The sequence below is a fragment of the Megalobrama amblycephala genome, linkage group LG17 (assembly GCF_018812025.1).
Source record: "Megalobrama amblycephala isolate DHTTF-2021 linkage group LG17, ASM1881202v1, whole genome shotgun sequence".
Taxonomy (NCBI): Eukaryota; Metazoa; Chordata; class Actinopteri; order Cypriniformes; family Xenocyprididae; genus Megalobrama; species Megalobrama amblycephala.
The window spans coordinates 43,809,659-43,823,176 of NC_063060.1; the positions used below are offsets into that span (position 1 = coordinate 43,809,659).

The 13,518-nt window shown below is 42.0% G+C and overlaps 1 protein-coding gene across 1 annotated transcript in view; it reads left to right on the forward strand.

The window, feature by feature from the left end:
• LOC125250342 (NACHT, LRR and PYD domains-containing protein 3-like) overlaps nt 1–13,518 on the forward strand; it is a 33,442-nt gene that overhangs the window by 4,317 nt on the left and 15,607 nt on the right. Inside the window, exons 3-5 of the mRNA XM_048162872.1 lie at nt 1,525–1,695; nt 8,961–9,134; nt 10,322–10,494. Of these exons, the coding sequence (XP_048018829.1) occupies nt 1,525–1,695; nt 8,961–9,134; nt 10,322–10,494 (518 nt within the window). The remainder of the gene's footprint in view (nt 1–1,524; nt 1,696–8,960; nt 9,135–10,321; nt 10,495–13,518) is intronic.

Below are 13,518 nucleotides of genomic sequence, written 5' to 3' on the forward strand. Positions count from 1 at the left end.
AGTTGTCAGTTATAATCATCAAAATTAAAATAAATAAACATTTGAAATATATCAGTCTGTATATCAGTCTGTGTGTAATGAATGAATATAATATACAAGTTTCACTTTTTGAATGGAATTAGTGAACTTTTTGATGATATTCTAATTATATGACCAGCACCTGTATAAAAGAACATTTAAAAATGTTTGCGTATTTGTTTTTGTTACAGATGTTATTTATATTGCCAAAAAATAAAATGAAATTCTGAAAGGTTATGATATAAAACAATGAAATTTTTATATAACAGGCAAAATGAAGTACAATTATATTATCAGTTGGTACTCTGTGTCTCCCAACAATTGGTATTTTAAATGGTTAGTTTTATGAGTAGTTCTGTAACTTTAATTGTGTTTGTACTGCAATACGTAGATGATTGAGAGATTTACAAATAAACACTTATCAAGTCTGTTGTATCATATTTGATGTACACATTTTAAGATGATTTTCTAAATTTTTTTTTTTTTTATCGAGTTTAAATTAAAATATGTATTTCTAATTTAGTAAATATTAAGTAAAATAAATATAAATTTAATTTCAGCAATTGTTATGGATGTGTTTTTGCTTTCGTTAAATTAATGATATTTCACCCATTAGCCACCCTGCTCTCTAAGATATCAGCATCGGCCATCGGTTGACCACTATGAATAATCAAGGAAACCTCAATTGCTTTAATCCAGTAAATGTTAATCTTGAAATATTAACAACTAATACAATTTCTTAGGTTCTTAGATTTAAGTAATCTTAGCTTTACTTAAATCATTAAAGATTTCATAGCAACAAGACATGTATATGTGAATGCAGGCATTTTTTAAGACATCGCTAACCCTAAAATTTACATAAACTCCAGAACATTATATTTACATAAATTCTCCAGCTTTGTTGTTGTTGAGCAAACGAAGCATGAGCTATTAAAGCAACGGCCTTCTTTTGGAAAGCGGGCTGCAAGCAACAGCTTTTTTGCATTTAAAGGGACACACACAAAAAAGGCATGTTTTTGCTCACACCCAAATAGGGGCACATTTGACAAGCTATAATAAATGATCTGTGGGGTATTTTGAGCTGAAACTTCACAGACACATTTTGGGGACATCAGAGACTTATCTTGTAAAAGGGGCATTATAGGTCCCCTTTAAGTGTCCCCAAAGAAGCTAGCCAAAGGCAATAGCGACAAGAACCTAAACTCTAGGTTTTCTATAGAAATATAGAAAAAAATCACTGGAGAAACCAGGCTCAGCTATAAAAAGCTAGAAATCTTAACACAAATATATATATTTTTTCATTTATATTTTTCACATGCATTACCCAGGAAATTTGTACAGGAAATACTAGTTTTTGAAGAGTATTCATATTTTAGCTCAGCCTCTTTACTGTATATATGCTGTTTATGTAAAAATAATAATGGAAAATATATTTAATATTTGTATGTACAAAATGTATTGTATGTGTTCCATCTAATTCTGTAATGTGATTTATTTCTCTTGTAGGTTAAATGACTGTAACTTAACAGACAAAAGCTGTTCAGCTCTGGCTGCAGTTCTTGGAGCAGATACTAATCTGAAAGAGCTGAACATGAACAATAATAATCTGCAGGATTTAGGAGTGAAGCTGCTCTGCACTGGACTGAAAAATATAAACTGTAAATTGGAGATACTGAGGTAAGTTGAGCCACAGGAGTCAAATGCCGAGAGTGAGGTGCAACGACTTACAGGATGTTGTCAGAGGCAAAAGCACAAGAGAACTTTTGTTAATAAATGTTGCATTTCTTTGTTTAAAGTGCCCCTATTATGGATTTTTGAAAATTATCTTTCATGTAGTGTGAAACATAGCTCTAAGTGAATGAAAACATCCTGCAAAGTTTTAAATCTGAAAATGCTCGAAGTAAAAAAATAAATAAAAATCTTCTAGACAAATATGCGGTTAGCAAGGACTAAAATCCAGTGTCTTACATCCACACAGTTCTGAGTTTCAGTTCAATGGCCTAAGTAGAGTAACGTTACTGGACTGAAACCCTTATACGGTTCAGTCCGAACATGTCAGTGACGTCTCCGCATCCAAATTCCAAGCCAGAGTGATCTCATTCTCTGTAGCATGTACAATACGTATTTATCCTAGTTGTGTGTTGTGTTCGCTCCATGCAGCTTGTACTGTAGGTCTCCGGCTAACCAGCTAACGGCAATATGTGTTAGCTCGCAATTGTCTAGAAATGTGTCAAATGTTTTTTGTTTATTACTTGGAGTTATGATAAAGAATAGAATAATACATTGTGTACAACTGCAGTGCTTTATCAATACGTCTCTGTGTTACACTAACGCATATACCATGACTGTTTGTGTGTTTACCACTGAGCTGTGGGCTAGGTTCGCTAACATAAACACAAAACAACTTAATTCCACTCCAGCGGAGCACCATCATTATTATAATAATATAATGTAAGTGATGCAAGCACTATATACTGTACTCCATGTTAACCAGCAGGAATCATCTGACCAATCACCGTAGATTACCCACACAGCAGGAGACTCCTAGGCGGATCCGCATTCAAGTCGCCAAACCCGCGTGACTGTCACATTCATTTTGGCGCCGCCCACAGGATCAGCTCCGCCTCCGGGTGGCGCCGTAAATTCTACTGTCAATCAGCAGATCCTGAGCAGACCCATGTTGGATCCGCGCACGCGCCTTTACTGTAACGGTCGTATCAATTTGCGGAGGTAAGTTTTTAATCGCGGATGCGAAGCAGAGTCACGGTGGGTCCGCGGTCCGCCTTCATTGCGGATCCGTCACTGCGCGCAAGTGGACGCCGATACGGGTCCATTCGCAGATACGTTCAGCGTCACGCAAACAAGGGGTTTGGCAAAATGAATCATTGAGCGAATCATTTGGGAGTTGTTGAGCAAATAATAAGGTAAAAATAAATGCATATTATAAGACAATGAAAGTGTTTTTTGACCTTGCATGCTTTTAAACCTGTTGTTAGGGACTTCCAAAACAAAAATAGTAACCTTTCAAATGCCATAATAGGGGCACTTTAATATAAGTGAGTTTGTCTTTGTTTTATTGTTGCTGTGTTTTTCATTAAAACATAATAATTAACTGCAAACTAAGCATTTGTTTAAAAACCCAGATATCTTTTATTTATTTGTTACAATGTGGGTATACCATATCATCCATCTTATTCATTTTGGTAATAAAAGTCCAATGTTTAAAAAGCGCAATGGGCTCAGTGCACAAGATGGTGTCTTTGAGCTTTGGCGGTTTGAGTGTGTGCATGTTTACCTCTGCTCATACTCTTTCAGTCTTGGCGATGTTTGCATTTACTGTAAGAAGAAACTTTTATATGAAGCTTGGCTAGGTAAAATGAATGTTTCCCTTTCATGGGGACATCGACGCTGCGTAATCGCTTTGGGAACGCCTCTGCGTGTTACGTCTTGAAGCACTCGTGAAATCGAACCAATAGTGTGACGGGATGTCAGAGCGGGTGACGTCACAGACCAGGAAACTATAAATCACCCCTGAGAACAAAGAACGCCAACTTCTGAAGTCTTCAGTAGCGCTCTGTGTTATCGTGTGTCTTATTTGGTGTTGTCTGTCCGTTATATATACAGCAAACAAAATATCTCTTCATCCGAGGACAAGAGTATTTTAGTCACCAAGCACATTATATATATATATATATATATATATTGTGTGAGACACGTTATTATGGCGAGTACAAGCAAGCAACAGTTTAAGTGTGTTCCTCCTTGCCCTCGCTTCATCACGGGCGGGGATACACACGAGATGTGCCTTGCTTGTTTGGGAGTGGAGCATGCACAGACAGCTCTCTGATGCTCCGTACACTCCGCTCACGCCGGGCGTTCTTTGAAAAAGAAAAGGAAGGCGCCGCGGCGAGTGTTCGCCAGGGATCGGGTCCCGCTGCTGCTGAGGCACAGCGGCGGCTTCATTCCTGGGGTTCACAGATGGATCTGGTGGAGGGATTAGAGACGGGCCCTGCCCTATCTTGGCCTTCACCCGCCAGACCCAGTGTCTCTCCCCTAATTGCGGAAGCACGCTCTGCGGTTTCTTCCCTCAAGGTAGAGGCACCGGCGCTTCACTTATCCAGCTCCGAGGAGATGGATGTAGCGAGCGTCGGGGCTGGAGATGAGGACTCGCCATCCTCATCTCCAGCTTATGAGGAGCTTTTGGAGGTTGTGACCAGGGCGGTGGCAAAATTAAAAGTTGAATGGCCAGAAAAAAGACCAGAAGCGTGCACGAAAAGCAAGCTAGATGAGCGCTTTCTCCCTGCCCGGTCACAGCCTCAGCCCCGGGGGATTGCCGTTCTTCCCCGATCTCCACACCGAGGTGTCGAGATCGTGGCAGAAGCCGGCCCAATTCCATGTATATAACCCACAAACGACCCTATATAGCAATATAGGAGGTAAAGAACACGGTTATGGGACAATGCCTCAGGTCGAAGAGACGCTTGCGAGCTATCTCTCGCCTGAGTCAGTATCGTCCTAAAATCCCCGACTTTGCCCACCAGACCCCTGCGTACAACATCAGCGCTGGTGGGCAGGGCTTATGCCTCAGCAGGTCAGGCGGCGGCATGTCTTCATACTATGTCCATCCTCCAGGCATATCAAGCCGACCTACTGGGGGAAATAGATGAGAGTGGCGAGGCAACTTTTGAGACCATTCAGGAGTTGAGAAAGGCTACCGACTTATCTCTCCGGGCCACCAAGGAGACGGCAAAATCAATCGGCCACTCTATGGCAGCCCTGGTGGCCACGGATAGACATTTATGGCTTAATCTGTCAGACATAAAAGAGAGAGACAAGTCAGTGCTTCTAGATGCACCTGTGTCTTCCCTGGGCCTCTTCGGCGACTCTGTCACGTCTGTCGTCGAGAGGTTCCAGGAAGCAAAAAGACAGTTGGCAGCCTTTCAGAAATTTCTCCCTCACCGCTCCGCGCATAGAGCGCATCAAAAACAGAGCGTTGCCACCCGTGCTCCCCCGCAAAGATCTTGGGGACCGGGGAGAGTGACGCAAACGAAGCCTTACAAGGGTAAGACAGATCTGCGGACTGTCATTATCACGAGGAAGGCTTCGAAGAAGTCCTGACGCCCGTGGTCCAGGACTTCCGAGGGCAGCCTCCTCCGGAGAGGGTCCTGTAAAATTAAAATCTATAATATTAACCCCTCTTCGGCGCCATCAGGGGGCCGTTCTGCCAACCCTGCCGCCTCGTGTGTTTCAGGGCGCAGCGGTCCCCACCGACCCTCTGAGGAGGGCCGGTCAGCATTTGATTCGTTCCCTGCCGGTGTGCCGCTTCAGGGCATCGAGCCAAGTGCTCAAAAAACACCAGAGACCAGTCTCGAGAGGCTGGTTCCCTTAGTAGAATTTCTGGAAGAATGGAAATGTCTTCCCAATATTTCTCAGTGGGTACTGCAAATGATAGAAAAGGGTTACAAAATACAAATCGGGTTTTGCCCGCCCCAGTTCAACGGGGTCCTCCCTACAGTGGTGGGCCCCCAGCAGTGTCTGGTTATGGAACAAGAAGTTATGACACTTTTGCAAAAAGGAGCTATAGAGAGGGTTCCTCCTCCCAGCAAACAGTCAGGGTTTTACAGCCGTTACTTCAGAGTTCCGAAAAAGGATGGAGGGTTGCGTCCTATTCTAGATTTACGCATGTTAAATCGTTTAGTGCAAAAGCTTTGAGTTCAAGATGCTTACACTCAAACAGATCACCACACAGATCAGGTCCGAGGACTGGTTTGTGACAACAGATCTGAAAGACGCTTACTTTCATGTATCAATCCATCCTTCACATTTCCTCAGTTCCTCAGGTTTGCTTTCGGGGGCGAAGCTTACCAATACAAGGTTCTTCCGTTCGGCCTATCTCTTTCACCCCGCACCTTCACGAAGTGCGTGGATGCAGCTCTGGCTCCCCTGAGACTCCAGGGCATCCGCGTGCTGAATTATATCGACGATTGGTTGATTCTAGCTCAATCAGAGCAACAGGCAGTTCAACATCGAGATGTAGTTCTGTCACACATGAGAAGATTAAGGTTGAGACTCAATGCCAAGAAGAGTCTGCTTCTACCAGCTCAAACTACCAGCTATCTAGGGGTAGTTTGGAATTCCATTACGATGCAGGCACGTCTGTCTCCTGCTCGGGTGAACTCCATTCTCTCAACTGTGAAAGGGGTGAAATTAGGCCAGTCACTCACTGTAAAACAGTTTCAGAAACTGTTGGGTCTGATGGCAGCTGAGTCCAACGTGATACCTTTTGGTCTGCTGCACATGAGACCCTTACAGTGGTGGCTCAAGACCAGGGGGTTTTCTCCGAGGGGAAATCCTTTTCGCACAATCAAGGTCACGCGGCGATGCCTTCGTGCCTTGGCTGTGTGGAAAAAGCCCTGGTTCCTGTCCCAAGGTCCTGTGTTGGGGGCTCCTTGCTGTCGCAAAATGCTAATGACGGATGCGTCTCTCACAGGCTGAGGGGTGATCATGAGTGGTCGTTCAGCTCAGGGTCTTTGGAAGGACCATCATCGCTCCTGGCATATAAATCAGCTGGAGATGATGGCGGTATTTCGAGCACTCAAATACTTCCTCCCAGACCTGAGGGGCCACCTCGTGTTAGTACACACAGACAACATGTCGGTGGTCTCCTATATCAACCTTAAGGGGGGTCTGAGGTCTCGCCAGTAGTGCAAGTTAGCCCATCAGATCCTCCTATGGTCCCAGGGGAGGTCCTCTCCCTGAGAGCAGCTTATATCCCGGGGCATCAAAATGTGGGGGCAGACATCCTGTCGAAGCAGGGGCCGAGGCGCGGGGAGTGGAGACTCCACCCCGAGGTGGTGGAGCTCATATGGAAGAATTTCAGTCGTGCAGAAGTCGACTTATTTGCCTCGAAAGAGACGTCTCATTGCCCGCTGTGGTATTCTCTGTCTCATCCAGCCCCTCTGGGGTTGGATGCCATGGTACAGACGTGGCCGAGGCTGCGTCTGTATGCATTTCCCCTGATTGCTCTGCTCCCAGGAGTTCTGGAGAGGGTTCGGCGGAACGGGGTCCATCTTATATTGGTAGCCCCGTTCTGGCCAACCCGGATATGGTTCACAGATCTAGTATCCCTCTTAGAAAGCTGGAGATCCCCATGGAGATTCCAATCAGGCAGGACCTTCTGTCTCAGGCGGGCGGCACAATAATTCACCTGTGCCCGGAGATATGGAAACTGTGGGCTTGGCCTCTGAAGGGGCCAAGCTCATAGAACCCAGTCTCTAACCGAGGTTGTAGAGACCATTCTCCACCCAGAGCTCCGTCCACGAGAAGACTATATGCATATAAGTGGAAGCTGTTTGCTAATTGGTGTAGCTCATCTCAAGTGGATCCGGTCCACTCTTCTATCAGTCACGTACTGTAATTTCTCCAAGAAAAGTTCTCGGATTGTTTATCTCCTTCTACACTGAAGGTTTACATTGCAGCGATATCTGCTTATCATGCTAAATTAGAGGGTGTTTCTGTGGGTAGAAACCCTCTCGTTATACGTTTTCTCCATGGTACTCAGAGGCTGAGGCCTGCTGTACGTACAAAAACTCTGTCCTGGGACTTAGCTATTGTGTTGGAAGGGTTGGCTGCGGCTCCCTTTGAACCATTAGAGGAAGTATCTGAGAAGTTCCTCACGCTAAAAACCATATTTCTTCTGGCCATAACATCTCTCAAGAGAATTGGAGATCTACAAGCACTATCTGTTGCTCCTTCATGTTTAGACTTTGCGCCTGGAATGGTCAAATCTTTTCCGCATCCTAGACCTGGGTATATCCCAAGGTCCCTACAAATGTCCCAGGGCCGATTGTGCTGCAGGCCTTTTGTCCTCCACCTTTTGCAAATGCGGATCCGGAAAAACTAAATCTGCTCTGCCCAGTGAGGGCTTTAGACACTTACATCCACAGAGCTGCCCTGTGGCGAAAATCTGAACAGTTGTTTGTATGTTACAGATCTCCTAACAAAGGAGGTCCGGCGTCTAAGCAGAGAATGAGCAAGTGGGTGGTCGAGGCCATCTCTCTTGCTTATAAGTTTTCCGGGCAGCCTTCTCCTTTGGCTGTCTGGGCACATTCCACTAGGGGTATGGCTGCCTCAAAGGCTTTGATTTCGGGGGTTCCCCTCAATGACATATGTGATGCTGCTGGGTGGTCGTCTCAGCATACCTTTATTAGGTTCTATAACCTTGATTTGGGCTCCACTCCACGGTCCTCAGTGCTGTTGTCCTGAAAGATAACAGACAGGCACTTGGTCTTATGGCCTAGTTGGGATAGCGTTCCCAAAGCGATTACGCAGCGTTGATGTTCCCATGAAAGGGAACGTCTCGGGTTACATCTGTAACCCTGGTTCCCTGAATAAGGGAATGAGACGCTGCGTAGCTTAGCCATACTCCCTGCGCACCTGTGAGCGTCTGCTTCATCCTTATATCAGAAGCTGGCGTTCTTTGTTCTCAGGGGTGCTTTATAGTTTCCTGGTCCGTGACGTCACCCGCTCTGACGTCCCGTCACACTATTGGTTCGATTTCACGAGTGCTTCAAGACGTAACAAGCAGAGGCATTCCCAAAGCGATTATGCAGCGTCTCGTTCCCTTATTCAGGGAACCAGGGTTACAGACGTAACCCGAGACGTTTTTTATTTTAAATTAAAGAGAAGATGGTGGTCTATCAGAGATGAAAGAAAACATTCTTACATTATTGTGTACCTCTGTGGCTGTGCTGTAATTCATCAAGATGCACAGAGATTATTTTTCATTCTTTATCCTCTTGTTTGTCTCCAAATTCAGTTGTCAGTTTTTGCAACTAACTTTCAATACATTTGTACAAAGAACAAAATAAAATTCCATCTGAGGATTTATATTGTTCAGTTTTAGCTGATTAATCAGCTGAATGTTTTCATTCCGGTTCTAGACTCTCTAACTGCAGTGTAACAGAAGAAGGTTATAAAGCTCTGGCTTCAGCTCTGAGATCAAACCCTTCACACCTGATAGAGCTGGATCTCACAGGAAATGATCCTGGACAATCAGGAGTGAAGGAGCTCAGTGATTTACTAGAGGATCCAAACTGTCAACTGAAGACACTGAGGTGAGACGGGATGAAATAATGAACAAAATTAACAAAATATGCAGGCTAAATAGTCATAACATTTTAGTCATACAATAAGCTGGACAATTTGTTGCATCAAAATGATCAAGATCAGATCAGATGCTGTGGGTTCTGACATAATGATGATGATGATGATAACCGTCAACACAGTTTAGTTGTGGTACAAGCTACAGGTCAAATAGATTATATTATATATTATGGGTCAGTATATGTGCTATTCTGGAGTATGGTATAACTTGACAATTAACATGCACAATTTTGTTTTTCTGCACACTTCTCATTAAAAATTCTAGAAAATCTTTCAGTCAAATTGTTTTCTAAAATTATTGACGTCCACATTGTGTATCGCAACTGTTCAGATCTGATTTATGTGTCTATGCCGTTCTTTTGTTTTCTGGAATATCTACATTGGTTTCTATGGCAATGATTTTGCGTTGGTAGGCATACGCCAAAAACAACAACAACAACAACCGCAGGATGGAGGGGTTTGTAATACAGATGTTGTTTTATTTACAACATGATATTGTGTAGCCGCCACGCGCTGGACTACTGCTTCTTCTGATGCAGTGACAGAAACATAGGAGGTGGTATGTGTGGCTTTATTCCGCATTTTTATCTCTTCTGGTTTCAAAACATGTCTCTGTTATATTGTTATTCTGCTCATCCAGCACTTTGCAACAACACAACCTTGTTTCTGCAGCGACTTTCAGTATGTTTCCTATAACAATGTCTGACGTTTACATTTTACGTGGCATAAAGTCATAAACCACATGAAATCTGATAAGAGCAGTCAGACTGAAACAAATTTCCAGAAATGCGATTTGAATAGGATTTCAAACCTCATGAATGTAGTTCGAAATGGATTTGTATAAACGGATTCAGTCTGAACAAGGCTTGTGAGACTCCTACTTAAAAGCCAGAAAGATCTTGAGGCCTTAATTTGCTTTAGGACTGAGTGTCACTCTAGTTTCTTTTTTAAATATCTCTGACTATTAGACTTTGTTTGTTTTTTTTTTGTATATTTATTAGTGTATTTAAATGTTCAAAGAAAAGTGTAACTAACTAGAGCTTGTCTTTAGAACAATAATTAAGCTTTTTTTTATCTTGTCAATCATTTTTGTAATGCAACAGACATTTAGTTGAGAACTGAATTGACTCTTCTGCAGGTTTTTGAGTGCTGCTGCAGATGAAGCCTGTCAGTATGTGGAGAGAGTTGTGGGTAAAAACCTGTTACTCCTGAGAGAGCTGAATCTGAGTGAACATGAACTAAGAGACACAGGAGTGAATCAGATCGCTGCTCTACTGCAGGATAAACACTGCCATTTATTTAAAATATTACATTACATTTAAATGTAATGTTACTGAACCTGATTATAATATTTCCTCGTGTATTTCAGTCAGAGCAGTTTTTTTCTCAGCCACAACAATGTAAAAAAATACAATTAAACAGGAAATTGAAAACACACAATAAAAACGTGACATCAAGGTTTAAATATTTGACTAATTAAGTCAGTTTGATCATGGGTCAATAATTATTTCATTATTTCTTACTTCCAGAGCTTAGAAAACTCTTCAAATAATTAAAAAAACTAAAATAAAATGTGAATTAGGTGCATTATAAAACACTGCCCGAGCGTTCACAAAGGGTTTGTCTAATATAAATAGTGTTTTTTTTTGGCGCACAAAAAGTATTCTCGTTGCTTCATAACATTCCGGTTGAACCACTGTAGTCACATGAACTTTTTTAAATATGTCTTTACACTTTCAAACGCCCAGAAAGATAAAATATCTTGCTGTCAGTCCAGGCCTCACTGAGCCATCTGGGGCCGTATTCACAAAACATTTTATCTTACCACTAAGAGTTCTCCTAAATAGCAGTAAAAGTTCTTAGCTAAGAGTTTTCTCTTAAAACCTATTCACAAAGCTGCTGAGACAAACTTTTACAAAGGAATAGACTGAAGTCTTAAGCTAAGAGTAAATGTTGACCTTGTTGCTATGGAATATACACACAGTGATTGGCTGATGGGGGAGGAGTCAGCGATTTAATCATAGAAATATTGTAGAATGAGGCGTCATGTTTCCATATTAAAATAAAGGTTTTAAAATACAAATGTTGCCCTATTCAAATATTTTTTTTAATAAAAACGTTGCCATATTCAAATAAAGGTTTTAAAATGTAGGCTAAGTGTCACTAATTAAACTAGTATATACAGTTAACTGTGGACTGCCTCTTGGATGTCTGCATCTCAAGAGAATGCAAAATGCAAGCGACAAATTATGTTTTATAAACAAAGTTTGGGAGGAACACATTCAGACGGCTCAAATCAATTCAGCTCGAGAGGAGGAATATATACACAGATGAGAGCCAACTCACCTATAGTAACTTCAACTGCATTTCTGCATCCCTCCGCCACCCTGTTCCTTGCTCTCTGCTGGGGATACGGGGAGAACTTTGGGTTTGGGCTAAATTCCAAGCTTGGAGCCCTCAATCCCCTTGGACAGCACACCAAATACACTTATATATTTTATTACTCTATTCAATCATTTGTAAGTGTGAACTCATGAAAACCACTGCCACAGGTATTCGGACAATATGTGACCAGTCACGGAAAGTAGGGACACAAGTCGGTTCTGGGGCATTTTGAGTTATTCACAGATTCTGAAAGTGTAGTCTCCAAGCTTTCCAACGATGTGTAACACATGGAAATCTGATAATATTTGAAGTTGTGGCGATTTGAAGGTAGGCACTCAAAAATGCTCAAAGGGCAGAAAATGACCTCTAATTTTGCAGTTCTCGCCTGTTCTCACCTGCTGGGAGTGACAAAAGGGCTCATTTACATCTCATTTAGATAAGCCATACCCCCTGTAAAGCTGCATGGTTGCATAGCAACGACAGACGCAACGGGAAAAATCGGACCGCATACTATTAATAATAAAGGATAATGTGCATTGTAAATGTCAGTAATTTATCTTTTTTGACATTAGGACTTTTTTAACAGGATTCTGTGATAACCGTATAGTCCTGGTTTAGACCTCAGTTAGTGGTTAGACCTGGTTTGAGTCAAAGGATTAAAACAATCCTGTACATTAAACTCTTCAATAAATACTTTTACTTTTGACTTATAACACACATTTTACGGCTACGGATACTTTATACTTTTACTTACGTAGGAATTTCATCTGATACATTTACTATTACATTAGTAAATCCTTGTTAAGAATATTAAGTAATAACTGGCTAAAATTATTAGCGTCACATTCAATTCAAGAATAGTAAGGTTTACATGAGCTAAGTCATTCACACCAGTCAATTCAAGCAGTTGAAGCGTTATTCAAATTAATAGCAGATGCTAACATTACCATCTAAAAGCCCATTATAGTAATGGGGTTTTTTGGCAAGTGATACGATGCTAACGATTACAATTAAAACGAAACTCCTGAGCTAGCTAATAGCAAAAGACACATGAGATAACGTGTAGCCTACGTGTTCTTAGAATGAACACAAAACGACAAACTTTGATGTTTATGGAAACTCACCCCATAAGAAACAGAAAAGATCTCGTTGCCTCCAATGAAATAAGTTGTTCGGGCACTCTTTGTCGGGGTCTTCTTTGTGGATGTAACCATCTCCGAAGTTTGCACTACTATGCGTCTGTTTGCCTCTAAATGTCCAATAATTCGCATGTCCTGCCACTCTTTTTTCCGCAGCTAAAGAATCCAGCCGTATGTTGTACTTCAAAACATTTTCGGTGTAACGGCCACGGATCAGCTCGTCTGCAATATTCTTTGCGGCGTCCATCTTCATTCAATTTTGATATCAGCTTGAGCCGGCCAGAGCGCTGCATAAATAAGTAGCCACGCTTCCCTTGGAGGGCAGCGGCAATAACAAAAGAAACAAAAGCCGGCGTATCCGATTCCAGTATGGAAATACAAACAGACAATGACACGCCCCTACTGTGAGACAGAATCCCAGAAAAACAAGCCGATTTCAACCTCAAAATGTACGCTTTTAAATAAACCAATACTGCTACCTAAAACACAGAGATGCTTCTTCGTGATCTCAACTAACAGATTCTGCAAAAAAACGAAAATCACCAATTTTGAAAAAAAAAAAACGCTTCTTTCTCAGTTTGCTCAATAGTTGTGCTGCTGACTTGTGTCCCTGGTTTCCGTGACGGGTCACATATTTATTTATTTGTTAAAGATTTATTTTTGGCACCTCATCGTAGATTCAAATCTATAAATCAAAATATATTGCATTTATGAAGAAAAAGTTCAGCACCAAAGGCTCTATCGCTATTGCCTCAATGGTGTACAGTGTCTTTGGGTGGATTAGGATTGTTTGTGATTTGGTCTTAGTGAT